At 41.2% G+C, this 22,985-nt stretch overlaps 1 protein-coding gene across 2 annotated transcripts; it reads left to right on the plus strand.

Moving 5' to 3' along the window:
- Positions 1 to 786: 786 nt before the first annotated feature.
- CLDN11 (claudin 11) lies at positions 787 to 21,998 on the plus strand. 2 transcript variants are annotated; one of them, XM_074298182.1, is made up of 3 exons: positions 787 to 1,302; positions 6,123 to 6,287; positions 20,631 to 21,998. In XM_074298182.1, exons 1-3 carry the CDS (start codon positions 1,077 to 1,079, stop codon positions 20,861 to 20,863), a joined length of 624 nt encoding a protein of 207 aa, XP_074154283.1. In that variant the 5' UTR covers positions 787 to 1,076; the 3' UTR covers positions 20,864 to 21,998. The 2 variants fall into 2 exon arrangements, with proteins under 2 accessions (XP_074154283.1, XP_074154284.1); XM_074298183.1 differs by having other exon boundaries at positions 805 to 1,339; positions 6,080 to 6,287.
- Positions 21,999 to 22,985: the final 987 nt, after the last annotated feature.

A 22,985-nucleotide genomic window follows, 5' to 3' on the forward strand; every position in this document is an offset into this window, starting at 1 on the left:
TGCTTTACTGCTCCCCTCTCCCCCCGCCCCCCCGCATGTAAACTATCCTGGAAGGCTTACAAATTATCTAGGAGAAAAAGGACCATACAAGCATAGTCACACAGCCCATACGTGCACTTAGGCAATGGGAATGTTACAGAGATATGGACCCTGCCCTGAGGGGGAAAAGAGAGGCAGGAAGGGATGGAGGGATGGAGAGACAGAGACAGAAAGACAGACACACACACAGATACAGAGACAGAAACAGAGATACACACATGGGGGGGAAGGACCGAGACACAGAGACACAGAGACAGAGAGAGATGGAGATAGCAGATACACACACAGGAAAAGAGAGAGACACACACACACAGAAAGAGAGACAGAGACAGACACAGAAAGAGAGGCGGGGGAGGGGGGCCCAGGGGGGGATAGGGGAGGGAGGGAGAGAGGGAATGGATCAGCCTTGTTAGTGGCATTTGTTTTTAGAGACAAACAGAAGGACAGGCAGGTTAAGAAAAGGAACAGACACTTCGAGACTGATAGATTCACACTCTCTCCTCTCTGTCTCTCCTCCACACACACACACACACACACACACACACACACACACACACACACACACACACACACACACACACACACACACACACACACACGTGTTCCCCCACCTCTCCCGGCTTCCCAATCCTCCCTCCCATCGGATTCCAAACCGCGCCCCCACAAGAAAGATTGGCTTTCCTGTGCCTCGGTCACTGCCGATTGGCCGGGAGAAGGCGGGGCTCCTGGTTTTAAAGCCCGGGGGGCGGGGGCGCGCTCCTCAGCCTGTCTGTCCTGGGTCTCAGAAGGCTGGCCCCGCTCCCAGCTGCTCGCCCTGTGCCGCTGCCCCGTCGGTCCGCCGCCACCACTGCCCCTCTCGCTCCCTGTCCCTCCCCGGTAGCCGGGCCTCTCTCAGTCCCGAAGTCAGCCCTCCGGGTGTCCCTGGGAAGAACCCCCAGCCGTCCGCGCCGTCGGGGCTGGGCACCGCAGCCGAGCCCCCGGGGACAGCCGGCTTGCTCGAGGGCTGAGGAGGGCGGGGGGGTTGGGGGGTCGCGGCCATGGTTGCCACCTGCCTTCAACTGGTTGGATTTGTGACGAGCTTCGTGGGCTGGATCGGCATCTTGGTCACCACGTCCACCAATGACTGGGTGGTGACCTGTGGCTACACCATCACCACCTGCCGGAAGATGGACGAGCTCGGCTCCAAGGGGCTCTGGGCAGACTGCGTCATGGCCACGGGGCTGTACCACTGCAAGCCGCTCGTGGACATCCTCATCCTGCCAGGTAGGGGCTGCCTCCTTCTCCCCGCTAGTCCCTCCCCGTCCAGTCTGGGCGCTACTTTGGGGGAGCCCACTCTGGGAGCCCGATTTCTCCCATCAGCCACCCCTTCGTTCACTCCTCATCTCCAGGGCAGTGTGCGAGGAGTTTTAAAGGAGGGTCCCAGAAGGACGGACGTAATATGACGGAAAGAGACCCGTGAGCCTCAAATCCCAGCTGCTCCTTAATACCCGAGGGCCTGGGGTCGCTCCACTTAATTTTTCTCCAGGGACTTCAAAGTCCCTGCTAGCGGTAAACCTGCGACCCTTTGAAATCATAGGGCCGTCCAGGGAGAGACACATGGAGCTCATATAGCACATTTTACAGTTAAAGGAAACTGAGGCTGAAGGAGGTGCTCGAGATCCCACGGGCAGTGAGCATCGGATGGGGATTCGAACCAGATCCTCTTAATGGATGACCAGTCCTCTTCCTTCCTTAACACCTGGTGGAAGGGCTGCCAGATTGGGATTGGGAGGAAATAGGTTCAGCTCCAAGCTTGTGATCTGCATGATCCAGGGTAAATTAACTTTCAACAGCCTGCTGGACCTGTCCGCTGCTGATCTGCTGGTCACTGGAGTCAGAGAGATGAAATCCCTCCCTCCCCTGCCAAGGGAGACGGTTGAATTTAAGGACCTATAAGATCTCTCCTCCTGCTTTCCGTGCCAGGCTCCTAGGATCATTTGCTAGCTCCCAGATTAAGGGAGGATAGTACATTTCAAAAGTCCTCCTAATTACTTCAGTTTTTCTTCTGCTTCATAGTTAATTCTGGGGCTAATTACTTTGTTATAGCCCTGCTTTAATAATACACTTACCCTCCCTGACTTGATCTAGAACCCGCTTCATGATGCCCATCTATCCATGAAGGCTCAGAATTAAATTCTCTGAGCTGGAACAGATCTTGGGCCATCTACTTTAACCCCTGTTTGAACAAGAATCCTCTCCACATCATAGGGGTCCTCCAGTATTTGTTTGAAGTTTTCCAGTGGTTTCCAGAGGGAGGGATCCCACACCATCCAAAGGGTTCTGGGACAGATCAAATTATTGGGGTGTTTTTCCCCTGACATTATTTTTTTTTTGCAACTTCCCTTGCGGCTCCTGATTCTGCCCTCTGAAGTCAAACAGAATTTGTCTGATTCCTCTGTCCAGTACAAAACTAGGGGCTGACTGAGGTCATATGGAGTGATGCAATTATTCCCCTTACCTAAACTTAGTGACAGTTTTTCTGGACCTCCACACTCTACAATCCACATCCCTTGGCTGGTGCATTTGTTTCATCCTCCAGCATCCCCCTCCACTCCACAGGAGGAATTCATTTCATTCACAAAGCCCTCCTGGTCCTCGAATCATTTGTTTTTTTCCAGTTTCTCTTCTGGGAATGGGATGTGGTGGTGACTGTGTGAGTGTCTGTTCCAGTATTAGAGGAGAGTTTCTAACTTTCATTCTTGTTTAATTTGTGAGGGTTCTTCTGCTTTCCCTTTATATATATAATTTTTAGCTGCCAAGAGCCCTATGATAGGTGAGAGCAGAGCTAGGGGGTTTGGGGCAATTTATGTTTCTGAGAACTGACCATTCTTCTCAGTTGCCAAGATGATATTTTTCCCAAAGGTACAGGCTTGACCATGTTATCCGGTTACTCAACAAATGTTGGTGGCTTTCTGTTTCATCCAGTATCAAATACGGAGCCTCTGTTTAGCATTTAAAGTCTTTCACAACCTTCCCCCTTCTTTCATTTCTAGTAAGAATTCTGGAATTACTACTCCCTTCCACACACTCTATGTTCTAAGGGTGATGGCTTTTTGCTATTCCTCAAACTAGACACCCCGTCTTCTTACTGGATATTTTCACTCCTTAGCCCCCACAGTTGGAATCTTCTGCCCCCTCTCCTTCACTTCCTGGCCTCCTTCAAGACTTAAATAGGCAACTTTGGTAGGAGAACTTAATTGGTTCCTTCTTGCTCCTTCTTTTCCCCTAAAATTATCTTCTATTTACACTTTACACTGCATATACCTTGTTATTTACATTATTTAAAAAATTTACCTTATTTACCTATTGTCTCCACATTAGAATATGAGCCTCTAGATCAGGGGTTATATTTTTGCCTCTGTATTCCCAGGGCTTAGCACAGTGCCAAGACACATAGTAGGCTGATTATGTCAGTTTACAGAGAACAGGAGCGCTCCTTCCTGAAACCAGATTCCAACGTGATTCCTCCATTTTAATCATCTCCAAGAACTTTTTGTTGCTTGTCCCCAGGAGTGTGTTAGTAAATGTTTAATTATACCCAATATACACATAACATACTTTAAAGTTTAATTTGCATTATTAGCATTTTTTCAATCACTTTCTTAAGTCTACACAATCAATAAATAATACATCGAGCTTACATTTATAGTGTTTGCTGATTTCTGAGATGTAAATGCTCACATCAGGAGCACATAGAAACTGACTTCCACCCACCCTGACTGTTATGTTCAAACACCATTCCTCATAACTATAAAATCCTCAACTCTTAAGGTAGTTTAATGGTGGATGGTGGAGGGGGGAGGGGAAAGGGGGAAGGAGGGAGGGTAATAGTATGGTAAAAAGAGCACTGATTCTGGATACAGGGAACCTGGGAGTCAACACTGTTTCTGATGACTATCTATTGGACCTTCAACAAGTTATTTAGCTTTTCTAGACCTCAGTTTTCTCATCTGTAGTTAATCTCTGTGATCTCTTCCAAGTTTAAATCTTTGTACCTAGAATTAGAATCTCTGCTCAGCTCCCTGTTTCTTTGAATAAACTGCTTACCCTCCCTAGGTTCAGTGGGCTTGTTTATAGAATGAGAAGGTTAAACTCAATGATCTGCAAAGCCTTCTCTGAACTCGATGATTCCATGAAATAATTTCAGAAAGAAAACTTGATTATTGGAAACTTTGGTTTCCCTCTATGCAGAGGTGTCCTCTGGAAAAAAAATGTACACAAAACACACTTTAAAGCTTAATGTGTTATTAACATCTTCATCATTTTCTTATGTCTAGAAGTCAACAAAATGAAAAATCAAGCCCCGCTTTATCAGCATTTGATGATTTCCTAGATATAAATGGTCACACTGAAAATTTAACAATCAGCTCTCTCTTTTTTTCTTTCTTCCTTCTCCCTTCCTTTCTCTCTGATATGAACTAATTCTAGTACACACTTGCCTACATGAATTAGAAAGGGAGGCAGATGTAGGTTTGGACCCCTTGTTGATTTTCCAGAAGACTTAGAGCTGGAAGTGAGTCCAACCCTTTTTTTTCCCTTTGGAAATTGAGACAGCAGTAAGCTGCAGAGTTAAGGTTTGAGCTCAGCTTCAAATGGGCCTCTCTGGTCAGTCCCTTTCCACCATTTCTTGCTGCCTCTACAAGTTTAAGTTCAGCTTGAGATTTTGGTAGGCCCAGGATTAGTGCGTCTAAAGTCACAGAACCTTTTGTTTTATAAAGCAAGCAGGGAAAAAGCTCTCTATGAAATTCTTTGTTTTAATAATAAACCTTGAGTTGCTGTGGCTGAAAACTTTACTCTGTAGGGGTATGTGTGTGTGGGGGGTGGGCGGTGGTGGGAGTGGGGAGTGGGTAGCACTCTTCTGATGATAAGCTTTCCAAAATCATGAGGCTGGACATGGAGGGCAGCAGATAAAGGCGGTACTCAAAGTTCTTTCCTGATATAGCTTCTGAGAACTCAAGGCTACTTCCATGCTATCATGAGGCATTGACAAAAGATTTTAAGGAAAAAATGGCTGAGTCATGTAGCAAAAATTAAATCAGAAGACTGGAATTCCCCAGTCAATTTAGCTGCTTTTCCCTCTTAGTTAATTCCAATGGTTAATTTCTATTGATTGCCTGGGGCCCAAACTTTAGGGGTTTTTAGTCTAATTTGGGCCTCAAGGACCCCACTGACTGAATTGATCTCTTGCTTTTGCCTCTCTCTTTCCCCCTCATTCATTCAGCAAGGATATACTGACGGATAATAATTATTACTATAGAATGTCCCTGATAAAAGATAAGCTCCTTGAAGGCAAGAATTGTTTCATTTTTTAGTTTGTCTCCAATGCCTGGCATGGTTCTTGGCACATAGTAGGTACTTAAAAATATCTATTGATTAATTGAGTCACTATGTGGAGCTCCAAAAACAGAAGATGCTGTTTTAGTTCTTGGATTACTTGGGGAGGTGAAATATTAATGCTTGAAGTAATATGGTAGCCATAGAGCAAAATGCTGCAACAAAATCAGATGGACATGTTTAGTCCTAGAAGCAGAGGATCTGGGTTCAAATCCTACTGTTGGTGCTTTTTAGCTCTCTGAATGTGTGTAAATCACTGAATCCTCATCTACAGTCAAGAGGTTGGGTAGACTGAACTTGTAAATTCATTCCTAATCTAATCTGTGAACCTAAATGTCAATTATCAGAAGGGTTAATTAGGGGAATCTCTGTGGTTGTGAAAAACCTGAGCTAGAAAGGAGATATCCATAGATTGGTGTCTTTCTTCTTCATTATCTTGAACTGAACAGGGAAGCACTGATTCCCAACTTTTTTTTTTTTTTTGCCTTTTTGCTGTTAATTACTTGGCAAGGTAACAATGCAACGTGAACCATTTCAAAATGGAGTATGGTCTAAGCCTGGAGATAGATCTCTTATTCAATGTGGGAAATGATCTTATACATCTAGAGCAAGTAGAAGATGGGGGTCACGAGCGCTGGTGACCCTTCGCTCGCTCAAACACCAATAGCCCTTGTTCTAAAACCCTTTCTCATTTGTTTTCTTCCTGACAGGTTATGTTCAGGCATGTCGAGCCCTCATGATTGCTGCATCAGTCCTGGGACTACCCGCCATCTTCCTGCTATTGACCGTCCTGCCCTGCATCCGGATGGGTCATGAACCAGGAGCTGCCAAGTACCGGCGCTCTCAGCTGGCTGGAATCATGGTGATTCTGTTAGGTAAGGATAGGTTTTCCATGAGCTTTTCATCTATCACAACTCTATTTCATCAGCTTCCAAGATTCTTAAATGGTCCTTAAGTAGTACAGGAAAAAATACAGGCTCTAGAACAGAAGGATGTCAATTCAAATACGACTTCTGATGCTAAACTACTGATATAATCTTGAACATTTCATTTTTCTCATGCACACAAAGAAAGGGCTGGACAAGATAAGATGGTCCTCAAAGTCCCACGTCATTGACCCGACGCTCACTTCATAATGACCTTTCCATCCCTCTTGAACTGTGAGCACTCTGTCAGGCTGATGAAGAATTTGAGAACTTTTGGGTAATTTCCAGCCCTGGAGATCTGTAGCAAGAGAATGGGTCGTTATGTACCCTTGGTGGCTTAGATAGCAATTTGTCAGCACTACTAGGAGGATTAAGAAACATTTGTGGGTATCATTGGGTACCACTGGTGTGTGATACAGACAAGAAGGAGGTGGGAGAAAGAAAAAAGACTCATAGTGTTCTCATCTGTTGAATGAGCTGGACAAAGAAATGACAAACTACTTTAATATCTTTGTCAAGAAAACCCAAAGGGGTCACAGAGTCTGGCGTGTCTGAAAAAGAACTAAATGACAATGAAATTTGAGCTCACTTGGGCAGAAGGAAGAACCAGAGAAAAGAGAGGAAAAGGAAGGGATAGAATAGAGAAAGAGGAGGTAAAGAAAATGGAAAGATTTGAATGTGACAGGGTGTGATATTAACTGGATGCGCTACTAACAATTGTCTTACCTTACCTATAGGCAGGAGCTGAAATAGGTACATATATCACAAGGTCTTCTGCCTGTTTTATTTCTCTCCCCCCACCTCGAATTCCATTTGTTTGTATTCCCTTCTTCCCCCAGTCCAGAATTCCATTTGTTTGTATTCCCATCTTCAGTCCTATTTCTATCTTCTTCCCCCTAGTCTAAAATTCCATTTGTTTGTATTCCCTTCTTCAGTTCTATTTCCATCTTCATCCTGGAAAGAGTTCCGGTTTTAGAGTCAGTTTTCATCTGGTTTAGAATTCTGCCTTTGACAGTAGCTGTTCTTAGAGGAGTCACTTAACCTGAATTTTAATTTCTTTCTTGGTAAAATAAGGTAGGTAGGTGGTGAAGTGAATGAAATGCCAAACTAACATCAGGAAGACTCATCTTCTTGAGTTCAAATCTGACCTCAGACATTTATTAGTTGTGTGGGTGACTCTGGGCAAGCCACTTAACTCTGTTTGCCTCAGTCTCCTCACCCATAAGGAGAAGGAAATGGCAAATCACCCCAGTATCTCTGCCCAGAAAACCCCAAAAGGGTCATGAAGAGCTGAGTTTGACTAAAAAATGCCCCAATAAAAGAGATAACAGCACTTGAGTTTTGCATGCTTTAAAATGCTGTATAAATGTCAGACATAATCATTATTATCACTTGTGTGAATTTTGATAATAAAGACTGTGTAGAATGAGATTTCTATACCCCTGATCTAGAAACACCAATTATACCAGCTGGCAGTAGTGTGATTCTCTTCGGGGTAGGGTGTGTAGGTGGGGAGCTTCTCTTTTAACCTCAGTTTTTCTTTCCACAAAATGGGAATAATAATAGCACAGAGCCCAAATTGCGAAGATCAAATGATAAAGTATTTGTAAACTGCTTTGCAAGCCTTAAAGAACCCTGCAAATTTTAGATGTTATTATTTTTAAAACATTAAAAAAAATCGAGTGATTCAGAATGTTTTGAGGAAGAGCTTTAGGAGCTTGTAGCAGTTGATGTACATTTGGTCTTTAGGCACAAAGACTTTTTATCTGCATGTAGTACACAAAACAATGGTCACATGACCAGCCCCTCTAAACTCTAGGGGATGTCTGTAAGGGAATGTTTGATAGGCAGGCCTTTGTCTCTGCTTTGTTCTCCCAGATGTTTGGTCAACTTGAGTGAGAATAGGGAAATCATGTTAGTATGAATCCCAAGTTGAAATATTCTTCATCTCTTTCCTCCTCCTCTCCTCCACCCCAGTATTTATTAGTGTGATTCTGACATTTCCTACCCATGCTCCTAAACCACTCATGGAGACTCTGGAAAGCTAACAGATGTAGACAATGCTGCTCTGGCTGCAGAGAAAGCAACCCCACACAAGCGAAACGCCGGGGTTTGGACTTTGTAATTAACCTGCATGAGTTATTTCTTACAAAGCAGCGTGGGATGATAGATGAGAAGTAAGTAGTTCTGGAGTAGGGAAGCTGGGAGTCCCAGTCTGCCCGTGAAATATACTTTGTGACCCTGGGCAAGTAACTTCACTGCTCTGCACCCAACCGGCCAGGCTTCCTTCCCTCTAAGACTATAAGCTGTAGGACAGTTGCCCATTGGCAAAGGGACTCTCTTCGCCTGGATCAGATCATGAGATGACAGTGTTCCAGCCGGCATCCTTACAAGGTCCTGGCCTCTGGATCTAAGTGAACCATCTCTATGAAAGAGAAGAAACCAAAGAAAAACTGTTTATGACTGGGAGCTAAAGGTTATGGTCTACACATGCTCACAAAATGGTAGAGTACCATGGAGAAAGCCTTAGGTTGGAAGGCAGGAAACCTGGGTGAAGTCATAACTGTCACTGTATAACCAGATGAATGACCTTTGATGCTTAGGAAATGTTTGAATCAAATTGAATCATCCTTTTACTTTTTTTAGTCACTTTTCTCATCTGTAAAATGGGAGAGGATATGAGTTGATGATGTCTAATGTCCCCTTCCGTAACAGTTTATATTCATAGAACACCTACTATGTTGCAGACACTTTATCAGTATTATATCCTTTAATCTTCTCAAACCTGTGAAGTAGATGCTGTTGTTAAGCTCCATTTTACAGATGAGGAAAAAGTTAAGTGACAGAGTCACATAAGAGTTCCAAATTTTTTTTCTCCCTCCCTTCTCCCTATCCCTCCTTTAGACCTCAAGGAAATCCAATATATGTTAAACACGTACAATTCTATACATATAAAGGATCCATAAGTAGTAAACAGCTTGGATTTCAGGTCTTCCAGACTCTAGCTCATATTGCACACCCACCCACCTCTTCTAGCTCTAATGGAACGATATTTCTCCAGTGTTTTAAGATTTACCGTGGGTCTGTCAGCAGGCACTTAGGAAGTGTTTAGAAGCAGCATGTGGGCTTTATAATAGCCCACCTCCACTGAGTATGTAGAAAAGGGCTTATTTTTTCCATTTTACAGATGAGGGAAATATAAAATGAGAGATTTGGATTAGATGGATGTTGAGGTCCTTTCCTGGAGGATCCATGGGATTGCCATGATTTGCCAAGATTTCACGGATAATAAGTGCCATTTGAACCCAGGTCTTTGATGTCAAATCAGCGCTCTTCTTGAATGTTCTGGCTCTTAAGATCTTTCAAAATCTGACTGGCTGCTGTAAACAATTTCTTTTTCTATTTTCTCCTCTCTTCAACTGGCCTTTATTTGTAGTCCTAGCCAGAAACTGAACAGGAGTGAGATGGGGTTGGGCTGAGGCTTTGGATGCTCTTGTCTGAGAGTTCCCCAGGCCCAGGGGCTGGGGTGAGACTGTGGCCCTGGATTCCCTGGGTCTGGTTGGGCCTCTGGAGGCTGCACATCTCCCCCTAATCCTGGGCCTGATTGCTGGAGAAATCTAAAGAGACTGGGGAGCACATCTTCTCTGGAGCTTGCCCATCTCCCCCTTGGTCACTCGAGCTCAGATTACCCGATGGCCCGGCCACTGTGTGGGACATTGTTGTGACTCGGATGGGATGGCCCTGGAAATGTGAAGCTCATTGTCTCAAGTGTGGCACCTGCAGATTTTCTTTCGGGTCTTCTCTGCACAAAGCCCTGAAGGGCCTTGTTTTCTCGAGTCGGCTTGATGAGGGGGAGGAGAGAGAGGAGGAGAAGAGAGTCCTTTGTGTCTCTGACTTGGGTTGGGCCTCTCTTGGTGGAGAAGCCAGTGCTGAGCTCATGCTGGGGCCCAGGGCTCATCAGTGAGAGTGGGGGCCAAGGTGGTAGCTTCTGAAAGCAGTGCAAAGTGGGAAAGGGCAAAACTTTGAACACTGTCTTCATTAGTTCTGCTACAGGTGAGGAGCCCAGCATTTCTTCTTTGACAGTTTTTTTCTCTTTATACTCTATATATGTCTTTTCTTCATGTCCTAATAGAAGTTAATAATCAGGGGAATCATCGCTAATAAAGATACTCTCAGGAAACCTGCAGATGAACTCACATCCCAAAACTTTTGTTCAATTGCAAAAAGCAGTCATTTTATTTACATGTGCAATAATTTAGAAAGCATTAAACATCACAGAATAATAGCAGGATAGTTAATCATTCCAAATGCTTTCCAAGTAATAATAAGGCTGGAGGATGGGGTCTGGCCTTGAGATTTAATCGTTTTAGGAGACTCCTGAGGGAATGCACCAGTGCAGGTTGGTTCCTTCTCAGCAATGTATGTTCTTAGAGAGTTGCCTAAATGGGAATAAGCATTTATTTAATGCCTACTATGTTCTAGGCATAATGTTAAGAATTTTACAAATATCACCTCATTGGATCCTCACTATATTTGTGGTAGGTGTGATTACTATTATTTTCTAGAATAAATTTTTATTTGTATCTGTTATTTTTATGTCACCTAGATTTTACCCTGTGTCCCTTCCTTCTTCCCTCCCAGAGAGCCATTCATGATAATAAAGAGTTTTTTAAAAGGAGGAAGAAGAGAAAAAAAGCAGCAAAATAACATGATTAAATAAAACAATCTGACTTTGGTTGTTAGTACTATTATTATCACTTCCATTTTACAGATGAGTAAATAAAGGCTGAGAATTTAAGTGACTTCCTCAGAGTTACACAGTTAGTATGTGCCTGTCCAGGAGTTGAACTAAGAACTTTAAGATTCCAAATTCAACATCTATTCTTTTTTCCTTTTTTCTAATTAAAGCTTTTATTGTCAAAACATATGCACAGATAATTTTTCGACATTGACTTAAAACTCTTGCATTCCAAATTCCCCTCCTTACCCACCCTCTCCCCTAGATGGCAAGAAATCTATGTTAAACATGCTAAAATATATTCAATAACCATACTACCTGTCTTTTTTGGGAAAAGATAGATCTAGATAGGGTCAACCCCTCCCCCCACAACTCCAATACTTAACTTTCTATAAACTTTTTAAAGCAATGATGACTATCATTGACAATAATAATAATAATAATAATAATAATAATAATAATTCCTTTGTTGAAGTCTATCTGTGGTGCTTCATTGTGCCATGGAGGTGACCCTGGGTTCTTGAATCGACATGGCAGTGTAGCTATGGTAGGCCCTGCCAAGGAGCAAAGTCTTCAAAGAGAGAGTTGGAGACAGAACTTTTGTCTATTATCTGAAGACCTGCTTCGTTAAGAGTAGAGAGATTCATCTTGAGCTTCCTTCAGAGTTTAGCTGGATATCACCTCCTACACAAGTTCTTTCCCCCTCTACCCACTTGCTAACCTACTAGCCTTAAACTTATTTTGCATCATTTTGACCATGATTACTTGCATACATATTGCATCTTCTTAGTAGAACATAAGCTTCATGAAGTCAGGATCTATTTCCTTTTTGTATCCCCAATGGTAGGTGCTTAATACAGATTTGTTGCATTGAATTGATTTGAACCACCATGAGCTTGTTTACTAGAACATGAATTATTTGGCAATGGTAGTTCACAGAAAAGATTAAAAAATGGTATTATTCACCATTTACTTGGGAGAGAAAGACAAAGAACTTAAACTATATAAAGAACCAAAGATGGAGCCTTTTGTCTTGTTACTGGATTTCAGTCATTCTGGAGGAGTAGGGCTGAAGACTTTAAAATCATTGCACACACAAATCATCACTCTTGTGATGTCATTGGTCTTTTCTGAGAATGAAAGATTAAACCAAAGAAATACAAGAAGTTTACAAGTTTACCAGAAGTAAATCAAAGGATTAACAGGGTTCCCACTGAAGCTAAGGGAATGGGCCAATCCGGTCCCCAGTAGAGAGGAAGGGATGAGAGATTTCAATCTGTAGGGGACCTTGGAAGCTATCAACCTCACTCCCCTCATTTTATGAGATAAAGAAATGAGTCAGATAGTCTGAAAGACTTGCCTTTAGTTATAGATAGTAAGTAGAAGAGTTAGGATTGAACCCAGAATGCCCTCATGCTGACTCACTCCCCCCTTTCTTTGGGAACAGTTAGATCTAGGCAGGGTCAAAATATTCCAACATTTAACTTTATATCTTTCTTTCTTTTTTTTTTTTTAAATAATAGCTTTTTATTTTCAAAATACATGCAAAGATAGTTTTCAACATTCAGTCTTGTGAAAAGTTGTGTTTCAACTTTTTCTCCCTCCCTCCTCCCCACTTCCCTCCCCTAGACAGCAAGTAATCCAATATAGGTCAAGCATAACATTTAACTTTCACCAAATTTCTTTAAAGCATTTTCTGGGCTGAGCACTGAGAAATACCTATAGGTCATAGGATCAGACGTTTAACAATGGAGATGATTTTAGAGATCATTGATTCCAACATCCTCAGTTTGTGGTGGGCCTCTTTTTGTATCTACATTGCTTAGCACCGCACCTGGCACATAGTAAGTGTTTGATAAATGCTTATTTATTGATTGATTGAAATGACTTGTGCAGGGTTAATACCGCTAATAAGTGTCTGAGGCAGGATTTGAATCCAGCTCTTCTTGACTTTAAGCCCAGCACTCTACCACTCCATGTTGTCTATGGATAAATAAGATAAAGAAGATAGAGACATTAGACTATCCAACTCTAATCCTTCTTGACCATGCTGGGAAGTAAATATTACAGGCTCTGTCCCCATTTTTGTAGAGAAGGTCACATAGTGCTCTTCCATCTAAGAGTTCTGTTCCCAATGACTGGACATCATTAAGAATTTCTTAGTCTCCTTTGTGAAAGTAGGTAGATCCTGTTTATGGAATAGAAAGGTTGGATCTTTGATTATTGCTTTATGAAAACTTATGGGCCAAACTATTAATTTTCCAAAGAAGAAACTGGACTTTGTCTCTGATTGAGACCCATTTCCTTTTTTTTCCCCTCTAGACTCAGTTTTCCTATGTGGCACTAATTTTCCCTCTGGTAGTTTCAATCTGAAGTCCTTTCTTATTTTTTCTTTGATTCAGTGATTTTCCTTTGTGGAAACTGGCTGGGGAGAGACTGGCATTACAGCACCACAGAGTGACAAATAGAAAACAAATTAATGTATACAGATTCAACAAGAATTTGTTAAATGTCTATTTTATGCCAGGCACTGGGGATACAAGTCCAATGAATGAAATAATTCCTACTCACAAGATGCTTAAATTTTAATGGGGGAGGCAGCAAGGCCATATGTAAATCAAATGAAATTAGCATAATTTATATAGAATTTTCAAGGAAAGCTTCCCTTATATTTTCTATTCCATCTTCGCATATTCTTGTTCAACAACTTAGTAGGAAATGCATATCAGTGGTAAGATGTGCCTACTTTTTCTGTGTTAATTTTAGTGATGTTGACTATAAATGAGGGAATTTCTAAGGTTCCTTCCACCTCTACCAGACTTTGTAATGTGATGTGATGTGTGTGTGTGTGTGTGTGTGTGTGTGTGTGTGTGTGTATGTATGTATCTGACATGTGATTTAGACTAGCATTTGAAAGGGTTAAAAGAAAAAAAGGTGGTGACCTAGAAATAAAGGAAAAATATTGAGAGTTGGCCAGGAAAATAGTGTGCTCAGTTATTCCATTGGTTTGATGTCTGTTGTAAATATCAAATCATCATAAAAACAATTGGACAAATAGGGCCTAGCCTATGTATCCTGCCAGATGGATTTCTTTTAAAGTCTTGATTTTAGAGGAAGATAAATTGAAAAAGGGAAAACCAAAGGTTATTTCAATCTCAAATGATTAAAAAAAATGAAATGAAATGGATATGCAGTAAGAGTCCTGTAGAAACATCATGACTACCTCATTTTTGAAAAGTGAGCTGATATTTAGGCTGTTATTATAATCACAGCATTTATTTTATTTTATTTTTTAATAATAATAGTTTTTATTTACCAGATATTTGCATGGGTAATTTTACAACGTTGACAATTGCCAAAACTTTTTTTTCCCCAATTTTTCCCCTTCTTCCCCCCCTCCCCTAGATGACAGGTCGACCAATATATGTTAAATATGTTAGAGTATAAATTAAATACAACATATATATACATGACCAAACAGTTGTTTTGCTGAACAAAAAGAATAGGACTTTGAAATAGTGTACATTTAGGCTGAATCACAGCATTTATAAAAGACAGGAATCTAGCTCTAAAAAGGAAGTTGGGAAACGTTTATGCCAAGTGCTCTACCTTTTATAGCTGTGGAAACTGAGGCTCAGAGAGGGTTGCATGCCTTGCCCAAGAGAGAATCAGAGACAGGATTTTAGTATAAACAAACTGAATTGGGAAGCAGTTTTCAGTACTGCTTGTACAAGACCCCAGAGTCATGCAGAATCCATTCTGATGACAATGACCTTCCTTGTTCTAAAAGCAGTATTTTATAACGCTCCTTGACTTTTAGTCTGGAATACTGAGAGTGACAAAGACAGAAAGGAAGACAAACATTTCAGGGGACCAGGAAGCTTTCCCTCCTCCCCCTCTCTTTTTCTCTCCTAGGAATGATAGGGAAGTCATTATTTCAAAGTGGAGCCAATCAACATCCTTAAATCTCATTAATTCAATCACTTTGTCCAGGTTGGGCTATCTACTGAATTTTCTGAAGGAACCATTAGTAACACAGGTATTGAAAAGTGAGCTGATATTTAGACTATCCTGTCATCAAGATTTTATAATTGAGAGAGATTTTGTTTACTGTCTATAAAGAAATCTGTTTCTTTTTAAGAATATGAAGCCTTTTATCTCATTATTTGAAAGTAACAAGGCAAAGCATTTCTTTTTCTGAGGATAGCAATCAACCATTTTGTCCAACCAGTCAGACCAAGCCTAGCCTTCTATCTGTACAGGAGTGCTCTTTGCGGGTTTATGAAATAAAATTCACGCCTTCCTTCTCCCTTCCTTCTCCTATCTCAAGGCATCATCTTCTTTCTTGTCTCTCTCCCTCCCCCTTCTCCTTTCCTTCTTTTCTCTCTTCTCTCCCTCCCTCTTTCCCTTCTCTCTTTCCCTCCCTTCCTTCCTTCCTTTCTCCTTCCCTTCTTTCTTCTCTCTCTCCCTTTCAGTTATTACAACATATTAAACAGGAAGGAAAAATTATGTCATTGTTTCCTTTACGTTCATCCATTTCTAGGAACTTAACCTCCCAAATGATATGTGTTTCAATGAAAATACAAAATGAATAATGGGCCAAAACAACTGCCCCACTTCCCTTTTCTTTCTTCAAATTCCCATATCTAGCAGATAGCTCAGATTATTTATGTTAGAAAAGAAATCTTCCTTGTTTAGGTTTTTCTTATAATACCAGAGAGAACCTTTCAAAATATCAGACAGCTTTCTACTTGTCTCTCTAGAGAAATTTCTTGGAAAATCAATCAAACCCTTTTTCCTTTGTCTATGAGGATGTCTAAAAGCTCATTAATTCAATGGACCTGGGATCTCCATGATATGTGTCCTTTAGTACAGGCCCCAAGCCATCTATACCTCCTCATTCTGGGCTTTATGTTCACATCATCTAGAAATTTTCAACAGATGATCCGTGTAATGTGCTTGAGGTCTTCCTCCTAGTCTTTAAGCCATCCATGAATCCCCTTGTAGGCAATTTTGTTAGTAGTAGGGGCAGCATGGTGGAGAGAGTCTTGGATTTGGAGGCTGAGGAGTTGTGTTTAAATCTCAGTTCTGATACTTGACTGTATATTTATGGATAAATTACTTAACCTCTTTAAACCTCAGTTTCCTTGGCTGTAAAAGAGTGATAGTTAAACTTGTGTAGCTTTTCAAGGTTGTCGAAGAGAAGAATGTTAGAAATGGGAGCTGCTGTTACTGATGGCTTTTGGTCAATAGTGGCTTGGCGTAGGTTTCATTTTTATTGGTCAAAACATACTCCTCCCTCTTCCAGAACCATTTCTGTAACTGAGTAAATTTCTCGTTGTTTTTCGTCTCGTCCCAAACATTTTTCATCCTAAGAGCAACTGAAGGTCAGCATCTCAAATGACCCTCTCATTCTCTTCTTGTGGTATGAAAGTCAGCCTGTCATTTTCCATGGGTTTTGATGTGGTGGTTTTATAAAAGCCACAGGAATCCCACCCAAAGCTAGTATCTCTGCTAGGAAATCAAGACATTTCTGGCATTTGAGTGCCATCTTGCATTAAGAATATGTGGATTACGGGGCAGCTAGGTGGCACAGTGGATGGAGCACCAGGCCTGAAGGCAGGAGGATTTGAGTTCAAATCTGGTCTCAGACCCTGGCTGTATGACCCTGGGCAAGTCATTTAACCCCAATTGCCTCAGCAAAAAAAAAAAGTGGATTAGGAAATTGAAAGAATAGGATATCTGGTAATCATCAGGTGTGTTCATAGGGTCATTGGTTTAGAACTTTGGCTATCTGAGAGATCATCTAGTTTACTTACCCTTTTTTACAGTTGAGGAAATTGATGCTCAAGAAATTAAATGAATAGACTATTAGAGACTACACAGGTGATAAGCATCAGAAGCAGAATTTGAACTCAGGTCCTGTGACTCCAGGACTAATGTTCTTGTTGCTATACCAAAATGACATTGTTGGAAACAGAGTGAGGACTTGCTATTTTTGGAAGCCATCTTCCAAAGAGGATAGGGTGGAAAATCAATCATAGGGTCAATGATTTAGAACTGAAAGCTAATCTTGTGTCCAACCCTTTTATTTTGCATGAAACTGAGGCCCGTAGAGATGAAAGGTCATACCAGATGGTTGTCATTGTGGTACAATAGGGAGAGTTCTGTGGTCATGAGATCTGGGTTCAAATTTGCTCTTATCTTTAGGACCCAAGTGATCACAAACAAGGCACTTACTTCACTGGGCTCAGTTTCCTGATCTGCGAAATGAAGGCATTGGATGAGGGCTTCTGAAGGCCATTCCAGCTCTAGATCTAACTTCTGCATACAGCCCCAAATGATGTAAATGGTTTGAGTCAATCAATATTTATTAAGTACCTACTATGTGCAAGACACTATGCTAGGGATTCTTTAAGGCTCTGTAATTTGGTTGCCTTCTACAATGCAGATCTCAATCTCTTGGTAACGAGTAGATGAATTTGGGAGTTCCTCTGGCCAACTCCACAGATCTTATCTGGGCTGGCCCCAGACAAAGAGCCTAAAAGTGTATAAATGGATTTTACACTCTGAGTCTTTCTAACTTGGAGGACGCATCATGGGTTCTATATTCTAAAATTCAGAATGACCTCTTTGCCATAAGATCAGACAATGGAGACACAAAAGCCTAAATGGAAATTATCCCTGCCCTCAAGGAACATATATTCTATTGACTGAGTAAATTTGGGTTGCATGGACAGTTGAGCTAGGGAATCCTCACCCACCTGAATCCCCTTTGTTCTAACAGTTATATGGGATCTCTTTGTTTAGATTCTCATTGTTAGAGGCTCGTTTACTATTTTTGTATCAAACATCAACATGTTGTGGACATGTCATACAAATCTGATGTTTTACTTATTACCAATACGTGACAAAATGGGTTGAAAGGTTTTCCCTAGGTGAAAAAAACGCTGTCTTTCCTCAAATTTAGATGAGACATGGAAAGAATGTTCCTATTAATTTAAGTGCAGTTGATAAAGGAAAGCATTACTATTGTTTCCAGTGCAGACACAGGCTGGAAGTGTACAACGGCAGTAACTCAGGAAGTAGAAATCAGCCAACAAATATTTATTAAATAATTATCATGTGCCAGGTTCTGGTTACACAAATACAATAAATGAAACAATCCCCATTCACAAAGAACTTAGTGAACCAGCAATTTATTAAGCACCTACTAAGAGCCAATATTATATTAAATGCTGGAGAAATAAGGAAAGACAATTCCCACTTTTAAGGAATTCATACTAAAACATAAAATGAGTCAAATCAAAAGATATAGTCATGTGTGCTGGAGATGAGGGATGGAGGTGGATTAATAGTACTGTGAAGATATCCCCATCTGACTTTTATATATTACTTTATTTTATTTATTTATTTATTTTTTCTGAGGCAATTTAGGGTTAAGTGACTTGCCCAGGGTCACTCAGCTAGAAAGTGTTAATCAAGGTCAGATTGGAACTCAGGTCCTCCTGACTTCAGGGATGGATGCTCTATCTACTGCGCCACCTAGCAGCCCCCACTTTACCATTTTCAAAGACTATGACATTCCCCACCTTGCCCCCTTAAAATACTTGCCATTCTTTAAAGCACAGCTCACATACTGCCTTCAACGCTTAATTCATCTTCCTAATTCCAGTTTTCTATGGAGATTACTTTTATTTATTTGTGTTTGTTGTATTTCCTAGTAGAATGGCAACTCCTTGAGGGCTGGGATTATTTTATTTTGTCTCTGTATATAGAGTGCCTGGAACATGTGTCTGCTTCATCAATATTTCTTGATTGAATTCAGAATTTTCTCATTTGAAACAGAAGCCTGTGTCCTTTACCTCGGGCCATTTTCTATCAATTTCCCATTAGGAAGAGGACCACAAGATACTTAGAGGAACGATGATCCTGCCATTCTATCTCAAAATATTCCTTCATTCTGGAGGAGATCAAGAAGGAAGTTAGAGAGTTGCAAACTTTTACAAAGGAGAAGAAATAAAGCTAAACATGCAGTTGCATGCAGGGATGACTTTGGAAGCTATTTATAATGCCTTTCTTCTATGCAATCTAAACAAAATTTAAACATGGGCTCCACATTGCAAAATTCCTGTGTCTTCCAGATTAAAACTCATTATAACAAAACATCACTTTTGATCAGCTCCCTTTGCTTCAAAAGATGGTGTGACAGAAAGCAGAAAGCACACTGGCCTCAGGATCTGAGGACCTAGCTTCTAGCCACATTTTCTCTTGTTCAGTTATGTCTGAGTCTTCATAGTCCTCTTTGGGGTTTTCTTGGCAAAGATATTGGAGTGGTTTGCCGTTTCCTTCTCTAGTTCATTTTTATAGATAAGGAAATTGAGAAAAACAGGTTGAAGTGACTTGGCCATGGTCATATAGTTTATAAGTGTCTGAAGCTGGATTTGAACTCATGATTCTAAGCCCAGTGATTTAACTACTAAGCCACATAGCTGTCCCAGTTTTACCTCGACTTTCTAATTATGTGAACCTGAATTACTCTCTGGAACTCTTTTTCACTTGTAAAACGAGGAACCTAGACTTCTAAGGCCCTGTGCAGCTTTAACATTCTATAATTGTATCTTGTGACTATTCATGTTTTGGGGATATATTTGGGACTAGCACAAATAGTGAATAGAAAAGGATTTCAAAGTCCCAGTAGGTAGGCAGCTTATTTATTTAAAACAATACTTCTTATAAGAAAATTACACTACCAATGCCAGCATCATCGCCACCACGATAATAACAATGTCTGGACAGGTTTTATGTAATGTGATTTACATTTATGAATAAAGTGAGTGGAGAATTGGCCTTCCCTATTTCAATAGCTAAGATCAGTTTCTTTGTCTCTTCTTTCCTTTTCTCCTCCCTTCTTTCCCTCCTTCCCTTTCCCTCCTTCTCTCCCTTCCTTCGTTTTCTCTTTCTTTCTTTCTTTCTTTCTTTCTTTCTTTCTTTCTTTCTTTCTTTCTTTCTTTCTTTCTTTCTTTCTTTCTTTCTTTCTTTCTTTCTTTCTTTCTTTCTTTCTTTCTTTCTTTCTTTCTTTCTTTCTTTCTTTCTTTCTTTCTTTCTTTCTTTTTCTTCCTTCCTTCCTTCCTTTCTTTTTCTTCCTTCCTTCCTTCCTTCCTTCCTTCCTTCCTTCCTTCCTTCCTTCCTTCCTTCCTTCCTTCCTTCCTTCCTTCCTTCCTTCCTTCCTTCCTTCCTTCCTTCCTTCCTTCCTTCCTTCCTTCTTTCCTTCCTTCCTTCTTTCCTTCCTTCCTTCCTTCCTTCCTTTTTCTTTTTCCTCTCCTCTCCTTTCTGTCTGTCTGTCTCTCTTTCTTTCTGTTCCCCTCTTTGTCCTTTCTCCCTCTCCCCTTTTTCCTTTTTCCTTCTTTCTTTCCCTCTCTCCCCTCCTTTCTTTCTCTCTCCCCACCCCTCTTGATTTGTCTAGAAAATAGTTGAGCTTTCCTTGGTAGGTGTTGGGTGCCATGATCCCTGATGAACACTCCATGGTCACTGCTTTCTTTGTGTTTCCCCAGCTCTGTGTGCCTTGGTGGCCACCATCTGGTTCCCTGTGTGTGCCCACCGAGAGACCATGATCGTGAGTTTTGGCTACTCCCTCTACACGGGCTGGATCGGAGCCACCCTCTGCCTCTTTGGTGGCTGCGTCATCATGTGCTGCTCAGGAGATGCTCAGTCCTTTGGCGAGAACCGCTTCTACTACTCTTCAGGCTCCAGCTCCCCCACTCACGCCAAGAGTGCCCACGTATAAGGGAGCAACTGGACTTCCCCAGGCTGTCCACTGAGGTGCGCCAGCAGCTAATGGACCTACGTGCTTAGGGTTTGCTTGTAACAGCGGGTTGTGTAAGAACTCCCCTGCCAAGCTCTGACGCCGAAGGTCTAGAAAAGCCTCCTGCCCAATGTTCTGTAGCCTGAATTGCCCACCTGCTGCCTTAAGAGAAATCTCTCCCTCAGTTGAACCCCTATATGTTGCCCATGGTTCTGCCCAATCCAAGCACTTCCAAAAATTCATATTAAAGAGCCTTGGGCCATGCCTCTGTTTATTTTTTAGTTTTTATCTTTTTTTGCTTCGGGTATCTTATTTCGCTTTTGTAGGTATTTTTTTGGTTGTTTGTTTTTTCTTTTTCCTTTTATCTTATCCAACATTTCTGAGCAGGGAGGGGAAAAAAAGACACTTTCAAGCTGTTTCAGATGACAATGGGAAACTCCTAGAGATGCCTCCCTGGTCCATTGCTCCCTTTAAGTTATAAGGTCACAGAGTTGTAAGAGAAAGAGGGCAGATGGGGTTGGGGAAGGGAGGGAGGAAATATTGGAACTTTCTATCCCTGGGAAAGTTGAGTTTTTGTAACTTCAGAGTGTAGGGTGGGGCTAGGAGTGATTTTTTTTTTCCTTTTTAAATTTTTTTTTTGTTTGTTTGTTTCACATTTATCTGTACATAGCCTTTTATTTTTCATGGCTCCTTTTTGCAATCATGATTTTCCTGAAATTCTTGATTCACCAGTATGAAGGAAATGAACAGATTAGGCTTTAACTACATAGTCATTAACCATGGCTACCTTGACATGATATTCCATAAAGCAGCTTCGGATTTTTTTTTCTCCTTCTGGGTACAGAGTGGTTCTTAAACTCATCATTTCATGTTTCCACTTAACCATTTAAAACCCACCACCACCACCACCACTTTTCCCCTCTCCTGCCTTCATGCCCATTCTGACAACCAGCTTGACGTGGCATTATTGAACACGTGCTGTACTGGGGTGTCTCTAGGTCTCCTCCCATGCTGGGGTGCCAGCTAGAGAGAGACAGACACCCATCTCTCCAAATACTGATGCATTTTGTATCTTAAGTAAAGTACTGTAAAAATAAATAACAGACTGTCTGCAAAACTGGCCTCCGGTCTTCTGTATTGCAGAGCTATAACTGATTTTTTTTTTTTAACTTCCAATTCATCCATATTTACTAGTGGTCAAAGGGATATCCCTTTGTGTTTCAAGACGAGCTGATTCTGCTTGGTTCTCTATGATTATAACACAAGAACTGGAAAAGATCTCAGAATGTCCCATCCAACTCCCTAATTTTATATATAAAGAAATTGAAGTTGGCAGCATTAAGTAGCTTGCCCAAGTCACACAGGTTAAGGAGCTGGATTTTGAACAATTTAAGAGGAAGTAGATACAAAAATCCTCCTTTTCTACTCACCATCTCAATAGTTAGTGAGCTGGAAGGGATCTTGTAGATCATCACGTCCAACTTATACTTAAATAATCACCACAAGTGTCATTCAGCCTTGTACTGAAAATCTCCATGGAGGAAGAGCCCACTGTGTCCTGTTGGCTCACTCTAGAATCATGACCATTGGAATTTATTGGGTAGAGGAAGAAGACTCAACGTTAAGAAAATAATGGGAATTGATTCATGAGATGGGACCCCACTAAAGACTATGTAATATCCAAATTGTTTTCAGATACCCTTATTTTTACTAATCAGTTTCAGCCCTGTTTCTTGGGCTCGGGGATATCTGCCCACCAAGCTGTAGTGCTTGGTTGTATAGTGTGGAGACTGGGCTATGAATAGAATTATTCATCAAAAGTTTCTCTGTTCAAAGGAAGGTTAAAGAGATAGCTCAGAGTTTAAACCCAATCTAAAGCTATCCTTGGGAATTTAAAGGGGTTGTAGCTTCCAAATAGGAGTCGATTCCTATGAGCAGCAGTAAATGTTGGGTAATGTAAATATTTAGTTTTTAAGTTTTTATTTTTTTTTCTATGTGGTCTCTATAGATATGGGTCTGCTCTGAGAAAACATAGGCTACCCCTGCTTTGTTTGCTTTCCTTTCCCCTTCAAATCAAATGTGAAATTCAAACACTTTGGTGATC

The sequence above is a fragment of the Sminthopsis crassicaudata genome, chromosome 3, assembly GCF_048593235.1.
Source record: "Sminthopsis crassicaudata isolate SCR6 chromosome 3, ASM4859323v1, whole genome shotgun sequence".
Lineage (NCBI taxonomy): Eukaryota > Metazoa > Chordata > Mammalia > Dasyuromorphia > Dasyuridae > Sminthopsis > Sminthopsis crassicaudata.

What these genes read in the sequence shown, in the direction of transcription:
- CLDN11 (XM_074298182.1), top strand. Translation starts at nt 1,077, where the DNA reads ATGGTTGCCACCTGCCTTCAACTGGTTGGATTTGTGACGAGCTTCGTG. An exon ending in GGACATCCTCATCCTGCCAG is followed by an intron (nt 1,303 to 6,122) that starts GTAGGGGCTGCC and finishes TCTTCCTGACAG; the next exon opens with GTTATGTTCAGGCATGTCGA. An exon ending in AATCATGGTGATTCTGTTAG is followed by an intron (nt 6,288 to 20,630) that starts GTAAGGATAGGT and finishes GTGTTTCCCCAG; the next exon opens with CTCTGTGTGCCTTGGTGGCC.